Here is a 12,564-nt window from a genome sequence, read left to right as displayed (position 1 = left end):
CGCGGTAGCTCATGCCTGTAATTCCAGCACTTTGGGAGGACGAGGCGGGCAGATCACCTGAGGTCAGGTGTTCGAGACCAGCCTGGCCAACATGATGAAACCCCGCCTCTACAAAAAATACAAAAATTAGCTGGGCAAGGTGGCGGGGGTGCCTGTAATCCCAGCTACTTTGGAGGCTCAGGCAGGTGAATCGCTGGAACCCAGGAGGCGGGGGCTGCAGTGAGTCGATCGTGCCATTGCACTCCAGCCTGGGCAACAAGAGCAAAACTCCGTCTTTAAAAAAAAAAAAAGAAAGAAAAAAAGAAAGAAAGAAAGAAAAAAAAGGCCGGGAGCAGTGTCTTACACCTGTAATCCCAACACCTTGGGAGGCAGAGGAGGGCGGATTACCTGAGGTCAGGAGTTAAAGACCAGCCTGACGAACACGGAGAAACCCCGTCTCTACTAAAAATACAAAATTAGCCGGGCGTGGTGGTGCAAGCCTGTAAACCCAGCTACTCAGGAGGCTGAGGCAGGAGACTCACTTTAACCCGGGAGGAAGAGGTTGCGGCGAGCTGAGACTGCACTCCAGCCTGGACACTCCAGCCTGGGCAACAAGAGTGAAATTCCGTCTCAAAAAAACAAAAACAAAACACCTCTCTGATCCTCAGTTCTTTCTCTGTAAATAAGAGTACTCCTCCCCGCCTCACAGGCTTACTTCGCCGACGATTCAGTGAGACACCGCCTGAGGACACACCTGTTAGCAGCGCTCACTGTCCGCCATCATACCCAAGTCTCCTTCCCTCATCTTCATAACCTACCCAATCCCAGTGAGGGTGACAGGTAAGTCTGCAGCAGGGTCCGGGAAACTTGTTTCTTTTTCTTTTAAATACGTTTTCCCGCGAATTCGAAGGCAGGTCCTCCACCTGCCACACCGCAAAGGACTCCGCTTGCCACCACGCCCCCGCCTTCTGTCAGGAGCCGCAAACTCCAGCTCTCGCGGTTTCTTCTTTCTTCAGGCTCAGCCACAGGTCGCGCGAGAAGGGTTTGTCCAATCATGAGGCCGAATGGTTTCACAAGATGGCGGCGCGCTGGGAGCGTAACTTCTGCGTTTCTAGGAGCTTCGCGCTGCGGCTGGTTTAAGATTCTAGGGTTGTACAGGCCCACGCCAGATACGTCTGGCAAGAACCTTGGCCTCAGAGGTGGGTCCCTTATATCTCTCACGCAGATTTCCGATAATGGGTCACTCAACCCATGGATCACCTGCTTCCTCATTCTTAAGTTTTGGGCTAGTGAGGTGCTGACTTCGGGGTCTAGGAGGGCAGACCTGATGTGGCTGTGTGTGCGCGCGCGGTGGTGGTGAGGGTGGCTGAGTGGGAGGAGTTGGCGAATAGAATAGAGACTAGGATTGAAGTAGGAGAGACTCCCCGGGGTTTGGGAGGTTTAGAGAGATCAAAAACTGAGGCGGGAAGGCAAAATGAGCGGATGAGGGCGAGGTAAGAGTGGAAGAGACGGAGAAATGGCAGTGACAGAACTAGTGGGAAAAGTCGGATTTATGAGAGAAGGCGAAGAGAGGAGGTGTAGATTGGTGTTGAGGTGGGAGGGACCTATGCAGAGAGAATTCGAAGTTCTGAAACAGGCATTTAGACTATTTTACAGGCTATGTATTAAAAGAATGGTAGTTGAAGAGGGTTAATGGTCAAGAGGAACCAAGAAAACAGGAGCATGGAGATGAAAGGGGGAAAAAAAGTGGAGGCCTCATTCTCAGGGTTCTACTATTAACTTTAGCTTTGTGTACTGACTCAGGTAACCAGGAAGAAAAGTTCCAGTCCTTGGGCAGAGCTTTTTTTTTTTTTTTTTTTTTTTTGAGACAGAGTTTCGCTTTTGTTACCCAGGCTGGAGTGCAATGGCGCGATCTCGGCTCACCGCAACCTGGGTTCAAGCAATTCTCCTGCGTCAGCCTCCTGAGTAGCTGGGATTACAGGCACGCGCCACCATGCCCAGCTAATTTTTTGTATTTTTAGTAGAGACGGGGTTTCACCATGTTGACCGGGATGGTCTCGATCTCTTGACCTCGTGATCCACCCGCCTCGGCCTCCCAAAGTCCTGGGATTACAGGCTTGAGCCACCGCGCCCGGCCGGCAGAGCTTTTTTCTAAACTCAGTGAGGGTGCTTTATGTCAGTGGTCTGTGAAGTGGACAGGGAAGAGTTCCATCGTGCTTTCAATGAACAAATACGGAGTGCCTACTTTCTCAGGCCTTATTTTGGGCGCTGTGCTATGCGGTGAACAAGACAGACAAAATGTTATACCTCTTGAAGCCTACTGACGGGAGTTTTTTTAAAGTAAGCAAAATATTTGGAATGTCAGATAAGTGAATTGTGTGTCAAAAATTGAAGCTAGACCCTAGGCTGCAAAGCGAGACTCCCTTTTTACAAACAATGAAGTAAATTAACCAGGTGCAGTGGCCTGTGCCTGTAGTCCCAGCTACTTGGGAGGCTCAGGCTGGAGGATTGCTTGATCCCAAGAGTTGGAGGCTACAGGGAGCTACGATTGCACCACTGCACTCTGGGCAACAGAATGAGACCCTGTCTGAACAAGAAAAAAAAAAAAGAATTGATGCCCAGTTAAACTCTGAGGAATAGGATAAATTTAACTAAGAACCCATTTCCTGTACTGGGAGATTAGTTAGAAAAGAAGTAGTTGTATTGACTCATTCTGTATCTGTTCTGACAAGAAAAGTTGAATAACATAGGAAATGAATCGTATCTGCCATATCTGTAATTTAATTTGTTTCACATATGTTCAGAGTATCATGTTGCATGTGCACTGTCAGCTATGTAGTCTAGAATTTTCCTTAATGTGTTGCAGACCCCTAACATGCCACTGTCTCTTGAAGTCACTGTTAGGATATGATGACTATAGTCGGCAACAATGTATATTTCCAGATCACTAGAAGAGAGGGCTTGAAATGTTAGCAACACATAGATATAAAAAATCCTCAAAGTGTGCAACCTTATGAGAGAACTCGAACCAGAAAAAAATGTACTCAAAGTGATGTATACCCCACATACTGTGAGCTGATCACTTGATCATCACACATTTTTTTTTTTTTTTAAGACAGAGTCTTGCTTTGTCACCCAGGCTGGAGTACAATGGCATGATCTTGGCTCACTGCAACCTTCTCCTGGGTTCAAGGGATTCTCCTGCCTCAGCCTCCTGAGTAGCTGAGAATACAGGTGCCCACCACCATGCCCGACTACTTTTTTTGTATTTTTAGTAGAGATGCGGTTTCACTATGTTGTTCAGGCTGGTCTTGAACTCCTGACCTCAGGTAATCTGCCCGCCTTGGCCTCCCAAAGTGCTGGGATTACAGGCATGAGCCACCTCACCCAGCCAGTCATCACACATTCTATGTGTATAACAAATATACATAAATGTCACATGTCCCACATAAATGTGTAAAATATTTTCTTTTTTTTTTTTTTTTGAGATGGAGTTTCGCTCTTGTTACCCAGGCTGGAGTGCAATGGCGCGATCTTGGCTCACCGCAACCTCCGCCTCCTGGGCTCAGGCAATTCTCCTGCCTCAGCCTCCTAAGTAGCTGGGATTGCAGGCATGCACCACCACGCCCAGCTAGTTTTTTTGTATTTTTAGTAGAGACGGGGTTTCACCATGTTGACCAGGATGGTCTCGATCTCTTGACCTCGTGATCCACCCGCCTCGGCCTCCCAAAGTGCTGGGATTACAGGCTTGAGCCACCGCGCCTGGCTGGGTGTAAAATATTTTCTATCAGCTTAAAGAAATTACTCTTAGTGTAGTTTTCTTTTTTGTTCCTTGCCAGAATCACAAGGAAAGGCATTTTCTTTTTCCTTTTTTGAGATGGATCTTATTCTGTTACGCAGGCTGGAGTGCAGTAGCGTGATCTTGGCTCACTGCAGCCTACGCCTCCCAGGTTCAAGTGATTCTCCTGCCTCAGCCTCTCAAGTAGCTGGGATTATAGGTGCCCACCACCACGTCTGGCTAATTTTTGTATTTTGTGTTTTAGTAGAGATGGTGTTTCTTCACCATGTTGGCCAGGCTGGTCTCACAAACTCCTGATCTGAGATGATCCTCCTGCCTCTGCCTCCCGAACTGCTAGTATTACAGGCATGAGCCACCACACCTGGCTGACACTTTCATTTTTGATGTTTTCTTTTTAATAAAGTCTATTATTTGTATTTGTTTATTTTGAGACAGGGTCTTACTGTGTTGCCCAGGCTGGAGTGGACTGGAACTCCTGGGAGCTCAAGCCATCTTCAGCCTCCCTAGTAGCTAAGATCAGAGGCACACACCGCCTTGCCCAGTTTATGTTTTCTTGAGGACTGAGGTCCATCCTAGTTCTATGCTCCCCGCTTTCTTGATGGTCAGTAAAGGGTACATCAATGCTAGGAAATTAAAACAGGTATATGCTCAGTTTTAGTCATAGTGTGAGGGGCAAAATTTAGTAACAGTATGCTGAAAAACTTGCAGCTCTGCCGGGCGCAGTGGCTCAAGCCTGTAATCCCAGCACTTTGGGAGGCCGAGGCGGGTGGATCACAAGGTCGAGAGATCGAGACCATCCTGGTCAACATGGTGAAACCCCGTCTCTACTAAAAATACAAAAAATTAGCTGGGCATGGTGGCGTGTGCCTATAATCCCAGCTACTTAGGAGGCTGAGGCCGGAGAATTGCCTGAACCCAGGAGGCGGAGGTTGCGGTGAGCCGAGATCGCGCCATTGCACTCCAGCCTGGGTAACAAGAGCGAAACTCCGTCTCAAAAAAAAAAAAAAAAAAAAAAAAGAAAAAAGAAAAAAAGAAAAACTTGCAGCTGACTGCTAATTCCCTCAAATTCTGAATTGTTTACTCAACAAATATTTATTGTATACAAGTTGCCGGGAGTATAGTGAAGATTAGGATGGCTGTGGTTGCAGGTTTGTGTGTGACATGTGCAAATCAATTACATATGCAATCGTAAACTGAAGCTCTCTGAGGAAGAAGCAGAACAGGGTGCTTTGGAAGCATGTAGATGGGCATCTGAGTAGATGGTGGGGTCAGAGAAAGCCTGGCTGAGAAAGTGATGCCTGATGTGTGATTTGAGCCTTCAGAGATGAAAGAAGATGGTGAGAGGGTGAGGAGAGTCTGGCAGCCAATAAGAATAGCAGGTGGTGAAACAGACTACCATGCAGCAGAGAAGAAAGAAGACCAGTATGTCTGGAAGGGAGAGTGGCCACAAATGAAGTTGGAGGGACAGATAAGGCCTGGATTATGCACACGTTGTTAGTTAGTGATTTTAGACTTTATTAGCCTAATTGGGCTGCCACTGAAGGGATTTAGTAAGGAAATGTTTACATTTGCATGAGGGGAGTGACTTGTCTGCTGAGTGAAAAATGGCTTGTAGAAGGCAAGAGTGGTTATAAAGAGAGATCAGTTTGAAACTCTTAGAGCAACCCAAGAAAGAGATGGTAATGATCTGGGCCAGAGAGGTGGTGCTGTGAAGGGTGAAAAGTGGAATGGGTCAAGAAATAATTGGGAGATAGCATTCAGGACATGGTGTGTTGTGAATGGGGGAGGCAGCGTGGAGAAGGTGTTGGAGATTTTTGATGTGTGTATCACAAGAGAGATAGTGGTGCATTCGGTGAGATAGGGAAGATGAGGAGGACCAGTTTGGGGTGGGTAGAAGTGATTTGATTTTGCACATGTTGTGCATGTATTTTTGAGCCTTTTAAGTGAAAAATATGGTAGGCAGTTGGATATGTGATTTGGAAAAGTCTGGATTGAAGACAACACTTCTTTTTTGAAATTGGTTTAATTTCCAGTGTAGGAAGCTGTCAAAAAACCATCTGAAATAGCGTTGACAGATTTATTACTATGTAAAATTCTATCTCTAACAAAGCTTGCAAAGGAAAGGCGTTTATTGCTAGGAGATGTAATAGAGGATTGTCTTAACTGGGGAGATTAGGGAAGGAAAGACCTTCCTGAAGATGAGGTGCTTGAACTGTGAGCTTCAGGATGACTAAGAATTTCAGCTGAAGAGAGGGAGGAGAGAACATTACAGATAAAAAGAATAGCCTGCATGAAAGCCGTGCGGTCAGGGTGCAAGAACAGAAAGAGCAAGGGCGTGTGGCTTAAACTGATAGTGAAAACGCAGATAAAGCCAGGTCATGTGGGGCCTAATATGTATGCTGAAGTGATCTTTTTTTATTTTATTTTAAGAGTAAGGTTTTTTAGCTGGGCATGATGGCGCGTGCCTGTAATCCCAGCTACTCAGGAGGCTGAGGCAAGAGAATTGCTTGAACCCAGGAGGCAGAGGTTGTGGTGAGCCGAGATCGTACCATTGCACTCCAGCCTGGGTAAAAAGAGCGAAACTCCATCTCAAAAAAAAAAAAAAAAAAAAAAAAAGAGTAAGGTTTTGAGCAGGTGGACATAGTAGAAGAACATACTGAGATTTGAGTTTAGCAATGATCACTTCAAGGTGGAAGGAAGGATAGCAAGAACAAGAGTGGATGCAGGGAGATCGGTTAAGAGGCTACTGTAAGCCAGGTGCAGTGGTGCACACCTGTAGTCTCAGCTATTTGGGAGGCCAACGTAGGAGGATTACTTGAGCTCAGGAATTCAAGTCCAGCCTGGGCAATGTAGTCTCTAAAATAAAATAAAAATAAATAAATAAAAAGGCTGTTCTGGCCGGGCGTGGTGGCTTATGGCTATAATCCTAGCACTTTAGGAGGCCAAAGTGGCAGAGTTGCTTGAGGCCAGGAGTTCAAGACCAACCTCAAAATATACATAACATAGTGAAACCATGCATCTTAAAAAAAAAAAAAAGAGAGAGAGACCTCTGTGCTTGGCATTGTTGGGGATAGATGATGGATTTAAGAGGTATTTAGCAGGTAAAACCTACAGGATTGGTGATTTCTTGGATATGAGAAACTATCAGGTGAGTCCTAGGTTTTTTGCTTATATAATACTGTTTAGAAGAATTATCATTATTTAAAAAGTAGAAAATACAGAAAGATATTAAGAAAATAAAAGTCACTTACTACCTAGAGATATATATAATAGTAAATTTTTTTTTTTTTTTTTTTGAGACAGAGTTTCTCTCTTGTTGCCCAGGCTGGAGTGCAATGGCTTGATCTTGGCTCATTGCAACCTCTGCCTCCCAGGATCAAGCAATTCTTCTGCCTCAGTGTCCTGAGTAGTTGGGACTACAGGCGCCCGCCACCATGCCCAGCTACTTTTTGTATTTTTAGTAGAGACGGGGTTTCACCATATTGGCCAGGCTGATCTTGAACTCCTTTGTGATCCACCTGCCTTAGCCTCTCAAAGTGCTGGGATTACAGGTGTGAGCCACCGCATCTGGCATAGTAAAATACTTTTTTAAATTACCAACTATCTGGAGATTTACTAAACCACTATAATAGTTTCTCTTTCAGTTTTTATTTCTTGATATAAATACATTCACTTTTCTTTTTTATTGTAATTTGGAAGAAGACAAATTTATGTTTGATTTTATTTGGTTTTAGCTACCTAGGAATGGATTGAAACTTTAAGTTGGAATCAAAGATATTTTTTCAAACTTTAGTGATGTTATGGTGCACTCCGAATATTCAGTCTTTGTAAGGCCACTATAAAAACTAACCTCCAGGCTGGGTGTAGTGGCTCATGTCTGTAGTCGTCGCCCTTTGGGAGGCTGAGGCAGGAGGATCACTTGAGCTCAGGAGTTGGAGACCAATCTGGGCAACAAAGGGAGACATTGTCTCTACAAAAATAAAATTAAAAATAAATTAGCCAGCTGTGGTGGCATGGTGGCATGTACCTATAGTCCCAGCTACTCGAGAGCCTGAGGTGGAAGGATTGCTTGAGCGCAGGAGGTGGAGGCTGCAGTAAGTTATAATGGTGCCATTGCCCTACACCCTGGATGACAGAGTGAGACCCTGTCTCAAGACAAAACTAACTTCTAACTAATATTCTTGGCTGTAGATCATACTGTCTTCTGTCACTTTGATTCTCTTAAAGGAGTAATTTTCAGCTTTCTTCTCTTGATTTAAAAAAGAAAGATTCACCCTTATGTTGTCTACATTTTAAAAATTGTGGTAAAATATACATAACATAAAATTTACCATTTTAGTCATTTGTTTTGTTTTGTTTTGAGGCAGAGATTCATTCTTGTTCTCAGGCTGGAGTACAATGGTGTGATCTTGGCTCCCCGTAACATCTACATCCCAAGTTCAAGTAGTATTCCTGCTTCAGCCTCCCGAGTAGCTGGGATTACAGGCATGTGCCACCATGCCAGGCTAATTTGTATTTTTAGTAAAGATGGGGTTTTTCCATGTTGATCAGGCCGATCTGGAGCTCTCTGCCTCCCAAAGTGCTGAGATTACGGGCAAGAGCCACCACGCTGGTCCATTTTAGCTATTTTAAGTGTACCATTCAGTGACATTAAATATATTCATTCTCTGCTGGGCTTGATTGCTCATGCCTGTAATCCCAGCACTTTCGGAGGCTGAGGCGGGTGGATCATGAGGTCAGGAGTTCAAGACCAGATTGGTCAATATGGTAAAACCCCATCTCTACTAAAAAATACAAAAATTAGCTGGGGATGGTGGCTCGTGCCTATAATCTCAGCTGCTTGGGAGGCTGAGGTAGGAGAATTGCTTGAACTGGGACCCAGGAGGCAGAGGATGCGGTGAGCCGAGATTTCACCACTGCACTCCAGCCTGGGCTAAAGAGCGAGACTCCCATCTCAAAAAAAAAAAAAAAAAGAGTGTGTGTGTGTGTGTGTGTGTGTGTGTGTGTGTATGTCTGTGTGTATATATTCATTCTCTTGTGCAACCATCACCTCTATCTCCAGAACTTTGTCATCATCCCAAAGTGAAACTCTGTACCTATTAAACAGTAACTCCTCGTTTTCCCTCCCCCAACCCCTCATTACCTCTCTCTGTCTATGTAATAAATTTACCTCTTTGAGGTGCCTCATATAAGTGGGAGCATACAATACTTGTCCTTTTATATGTGGTTTATTTCCCTTAGCATCATGTTTTAAGGTTCTTCCATGTTGTAGCATGTATCAGTTTCATTCCTTTTCATGGCTGCATAATATTGTATGAATATACCGTATTTCATTTATCCATCTTCATCTGCTGATGTACACCTGGGTTGTTCCCACCTAAACACTTGTGAATGACACTACTTTGAACATTGGTGTACAAATATCTCTTACAGTTCCTCTCAATTCTTTTGGGAATATACCTAGGAGTGGAATTGGTGAATCAGATCATAATTCTATGTTTAGCTTTTTTTTTTTTTTTTTTTTTTGAGACAGAGTTTCGCTCTTGTTACCCAGGCTGGAGTGCAATGGCAATGGCGTGATCTCGGCTCACCGCAACCTCCGCCTCCTGGGTTCAGGCAATTCTCCTGCCTCAGCCTCCTGAGTAGCTGGGATTACAGGCACGCGCCACCATGCCCAGCTAATTTTTTAGATTTTTAGTAGAGACGGGGTTTCACCGTGTTGACCAGGATGGTCTCGATCTCTCGACCTCGTGATCCACCCGCCTCGGCCTCCCAAAGTGCTGGGATTACAGGCTTGAGCCACCGCGCCCGGCATGTTTAGCTTTTTAAAGAACCGCCCAGCTTTTTTCTACAGCAGCTGTGCCATTTCACATTCCCACCAGCAATGCACGAGAACTCCAGCTTCTTCACATCCTTGCAGAATGCTTGTTGTTTCTGTTATCTTTTATTTTTGTTTTTTGTTGATAATAGTCATCCTATGTAATCCCAGCACTTTAGGAGGCCGAGGCAGGTGGATCACGAGGTTAAGAGATTGAGACCATCCTGGTCAACATGGTGAAACCCCGTCTCTACTAAAAATTCAAAAATTTAGCTGGGCATCGTGGCGCATGCCTGTAATCCCAGCTACTCAGGAGGCTGAGGCAGGAGAATTGCCTGAACCCAGGAGGCAGAGGTTGCAGTGAGCCGAGATTGTGCCATTGCACTCCAGCCTGGGTAACAAGAATGAAACTCCGTCTCAAAAAAAAAAAAAAAAAAAAGTCATCCTAGTGGGTATGCAGTGGTATCTCAGGTGGTTTGATTTGTATTTCCCTGATGACTAATGATGCTGACCATCTCTTGATGTGCTTATTTGTTGTATACATTTTTAAAATGTAATTTCTGCTTTCTCACTCGATCAGCAAATATATGTTGGCTGTAACTATTAACTTGGCATTCACAGCTTTCCCCATTAAAAATTTTTTTTTTTTGAGATGGAGCTTCACTCTTGTTGCCCAGGCTGGAGTGCAGTGGCAAGATCTTGGCTCACTGCAACCTCTTCCTTTCGGGTTCCAGCAATTCTTCTGCCTCAGCCTTCTGAGTAGCTGGGATTACAGGCTCCCAACACCACGCCTGTCTAATTTTTGTATTTTTAGTAGAGACAGGGTTTCCTTGGCCTCTCCTGTTTCTGGGATTAGAGGTGTGAGCCACTGTGCCTGACTCTCATTAATGATTTTTAATAAATATGCTGATTTTTCTCTCTTTCTTTCTCTCCTTAAGATGGCTCTGAGCAAATCAATGCATGCAAGAAATAGATACAAGGACAAACCTCCTGACTTTGCATATCTGGCATCCAAATATCCAGATTTTAAGCAGCATGTTCAGATAAATCTGAATGGAAGAGTGAGGTAGGTAACAGATGAAAAATTACTGCATTATTCTTCTGTGATTCAAAGGGACACAATAGAATAGAAAGCCCTCCTGAATGTTAATCTTAGACATTTGATTAAACTTCCCATGCAACCTTTGACAAATCACTTAACCTCTCTGGGTCTCAGCTTTTTATTTTATTATTATTATTTTTTTTTGAGACGGAGTTTTGCTCTTGTTACCCAGGTTGGAGTGCAATGGCGCGATCTCAGCTCACCGCAACCTCCGCCTCCTAGGTTCAGGCAATTTTCCTGTCTCAGCCTCCTGAGCAGCTGGGATTACAGGCAGGCACCACCATGCCCAGCTAATTTTTTGTATTTTTAGTAGAGACGGGGTTTCACCTTGTTGACCAGGATGGTCTCGATCTCTTGACCTCGTGATCCACCCGCCTCGGCCTCCCAAAGTGCTGAGATTACAGGCTTGAGCCACCGCGCCCGGCGCTTTTTATTTTTTTTGAGTTGGAGTCTTGCTCTGTAGCCCAGGCTGGAGTGCAATAGCATGATCTCGGCTCACTGCAACCTCCGCCTCCCAGGTCCCGGTTCGAGCAATTCTCCTACCTCAGCCTCCCAAGTAGCTGGGATTACAGACATGAGCCACCATGCCCAGCTAATTTTTCTATTTTTTTGTTAGAGTTGGGGTTTCACCATGTTGACCAGTCTAGTCTTGAATTCCTGACCTTGTAATCCACCCTCCTCGGCCTCCCAGAGTGCTGGGATTACAGGTGTGAGCCACTGTGCCTGGCCAGGTCTCAGCTTTTTAATGTATAACGTTAGAGGAATGGACTAAATACTTTCAAGTTTCCTTCTGGGTTAAAAAAAAAAACAAAAAACAAAAAAAAAAAACTTGTCTTAATGTCTACATTATTGCTTATCCTACAGAAATCCCAGAGTCACTGCAGAGACAGGACTGTGCTCTTCGTGATATAAAACTTAGTCACCAGTGGGATCTAAAGATATTTCAATAAGTGTGTGTTTATTTTAATGTGAGGCAGGAAAATAATAACCAGGACATCAGAACTGATTTCACAGATACTACTTCAGATGTTACTAAATTTAAGAAGTTGATTTATTCTTATTTATTTATTTTGTTTTTAGAGGTAGGGTCTTGCTCTGTTGCCCAAGCTGGAATGCAGTGGCATAGTCATAGCTTATGACAGCCTTGACCTCCTGGGCCCAAGCTCTCTGTCTTCCTGCCCCAGCCTCCCAAAATAAAAATAGCCAGGTGTACCCTAACATGCTTAGCAATTTTTATTTTTTTTTATTTATTTATTTTTTTGAGACAGAGTTTTGTTCTTGTTACCCAGGCTGGAGTGCAATGGTGCGATCTCGGCTCACCGCAGCCTCCGCCTCCTGGGTTCAGGCAATTCTCCTGCCTCAGCCTCCTGAGTAGCTGGGATTACAGGCACGCACCACCATGCCCAGCTAATGTTTTGTATTTTTAGTAGAGACGGGGTTTCACCATGTTGACCAGGATGGTCTCGATCTCTTGACCTCGTGATCCACCTGCCTCGGCCTCCCAAAGTGCTGGGATTACAGGCTTGAGCCACCGCGCCCGGCCAGTTAGCAATTTTTATTTTTATTTTTGTAGAGACGAGGTCTTGCCATATTGCCCAGTGTGGTCTCAAACTCCTGGATTCAAGTGGTCCTCCCTCCTTGGCCTCCCAAAGTTCTGGGATTACAGCCACCACACCAAGCCAGAAAGTTGATTTTTAATTTTTTTTTTTTTTTTTTTAAAGATGGAGTTTCACGGTGATGGCCAGGCTAGTCTTGAACTTCTGACCTCAGGTGATCCACCCAGCCCACCTCGGCCTCCCACCTCGGCCTCCCAAAGTGCTAGGATTACAGGTGTGAGCCACTGCACCCAGCGATTTTTAATTTTTT

General features: G+C 44.8%; 1 protein-coding gene across 2 annotated transcripts in view; it reads left to right on the top strand.

The window, feature by feature from the left end:
- The first annotated feature begins 1,193 nt into the window (after positions 1 to 1,193).
- The window catches only part of METTL16 (methyltransferase 16, RNA N6-adenosine), an 84,132-nt gene continuing 72,761 nt past the window's right edge, over positions 1,194 to 12,564 (top strand). Inside the window, exons 1-2 of one of the 2 annotated variants that reach the window (XM_039476858.2) lie at positions 1,194 to 2,319; positions 10,535 to 10,662. In XM_039476858.2, coding sequence (XP_039332792.1) covers positions 2,278 to 2,319; positions 10,535 to 10,662 — 170 coding nt within the window. In that variant the 5' untranslated portion in view covers positions 1,194 to 2,277. The remainder of the gene's footprint in view (positions 2,320 to 10,534; positions 10,663 to 12,564) is intronic. The other variant, XM_039476857.2, reaches the window with a different exon arrangement.

The sequence above is a fragment of the Saimiri boliviensis genome, chromosome 17, assembly GCF_048565385.1.
Source record: "Saimiri boliviensis isolate mSaiBol1 chromosome 17, mSaiBol1.pri, whole genome shotgun sequence".
Lineage (NCBI taxonomy): Eukaryota > Metazoa > Chordata > Mammalia > Primates > Cebidae > Saimiri > Saimiri boliviensis.
This window is presented reverse-complemented; position numbering and strand designations above follow the sequence as displayed.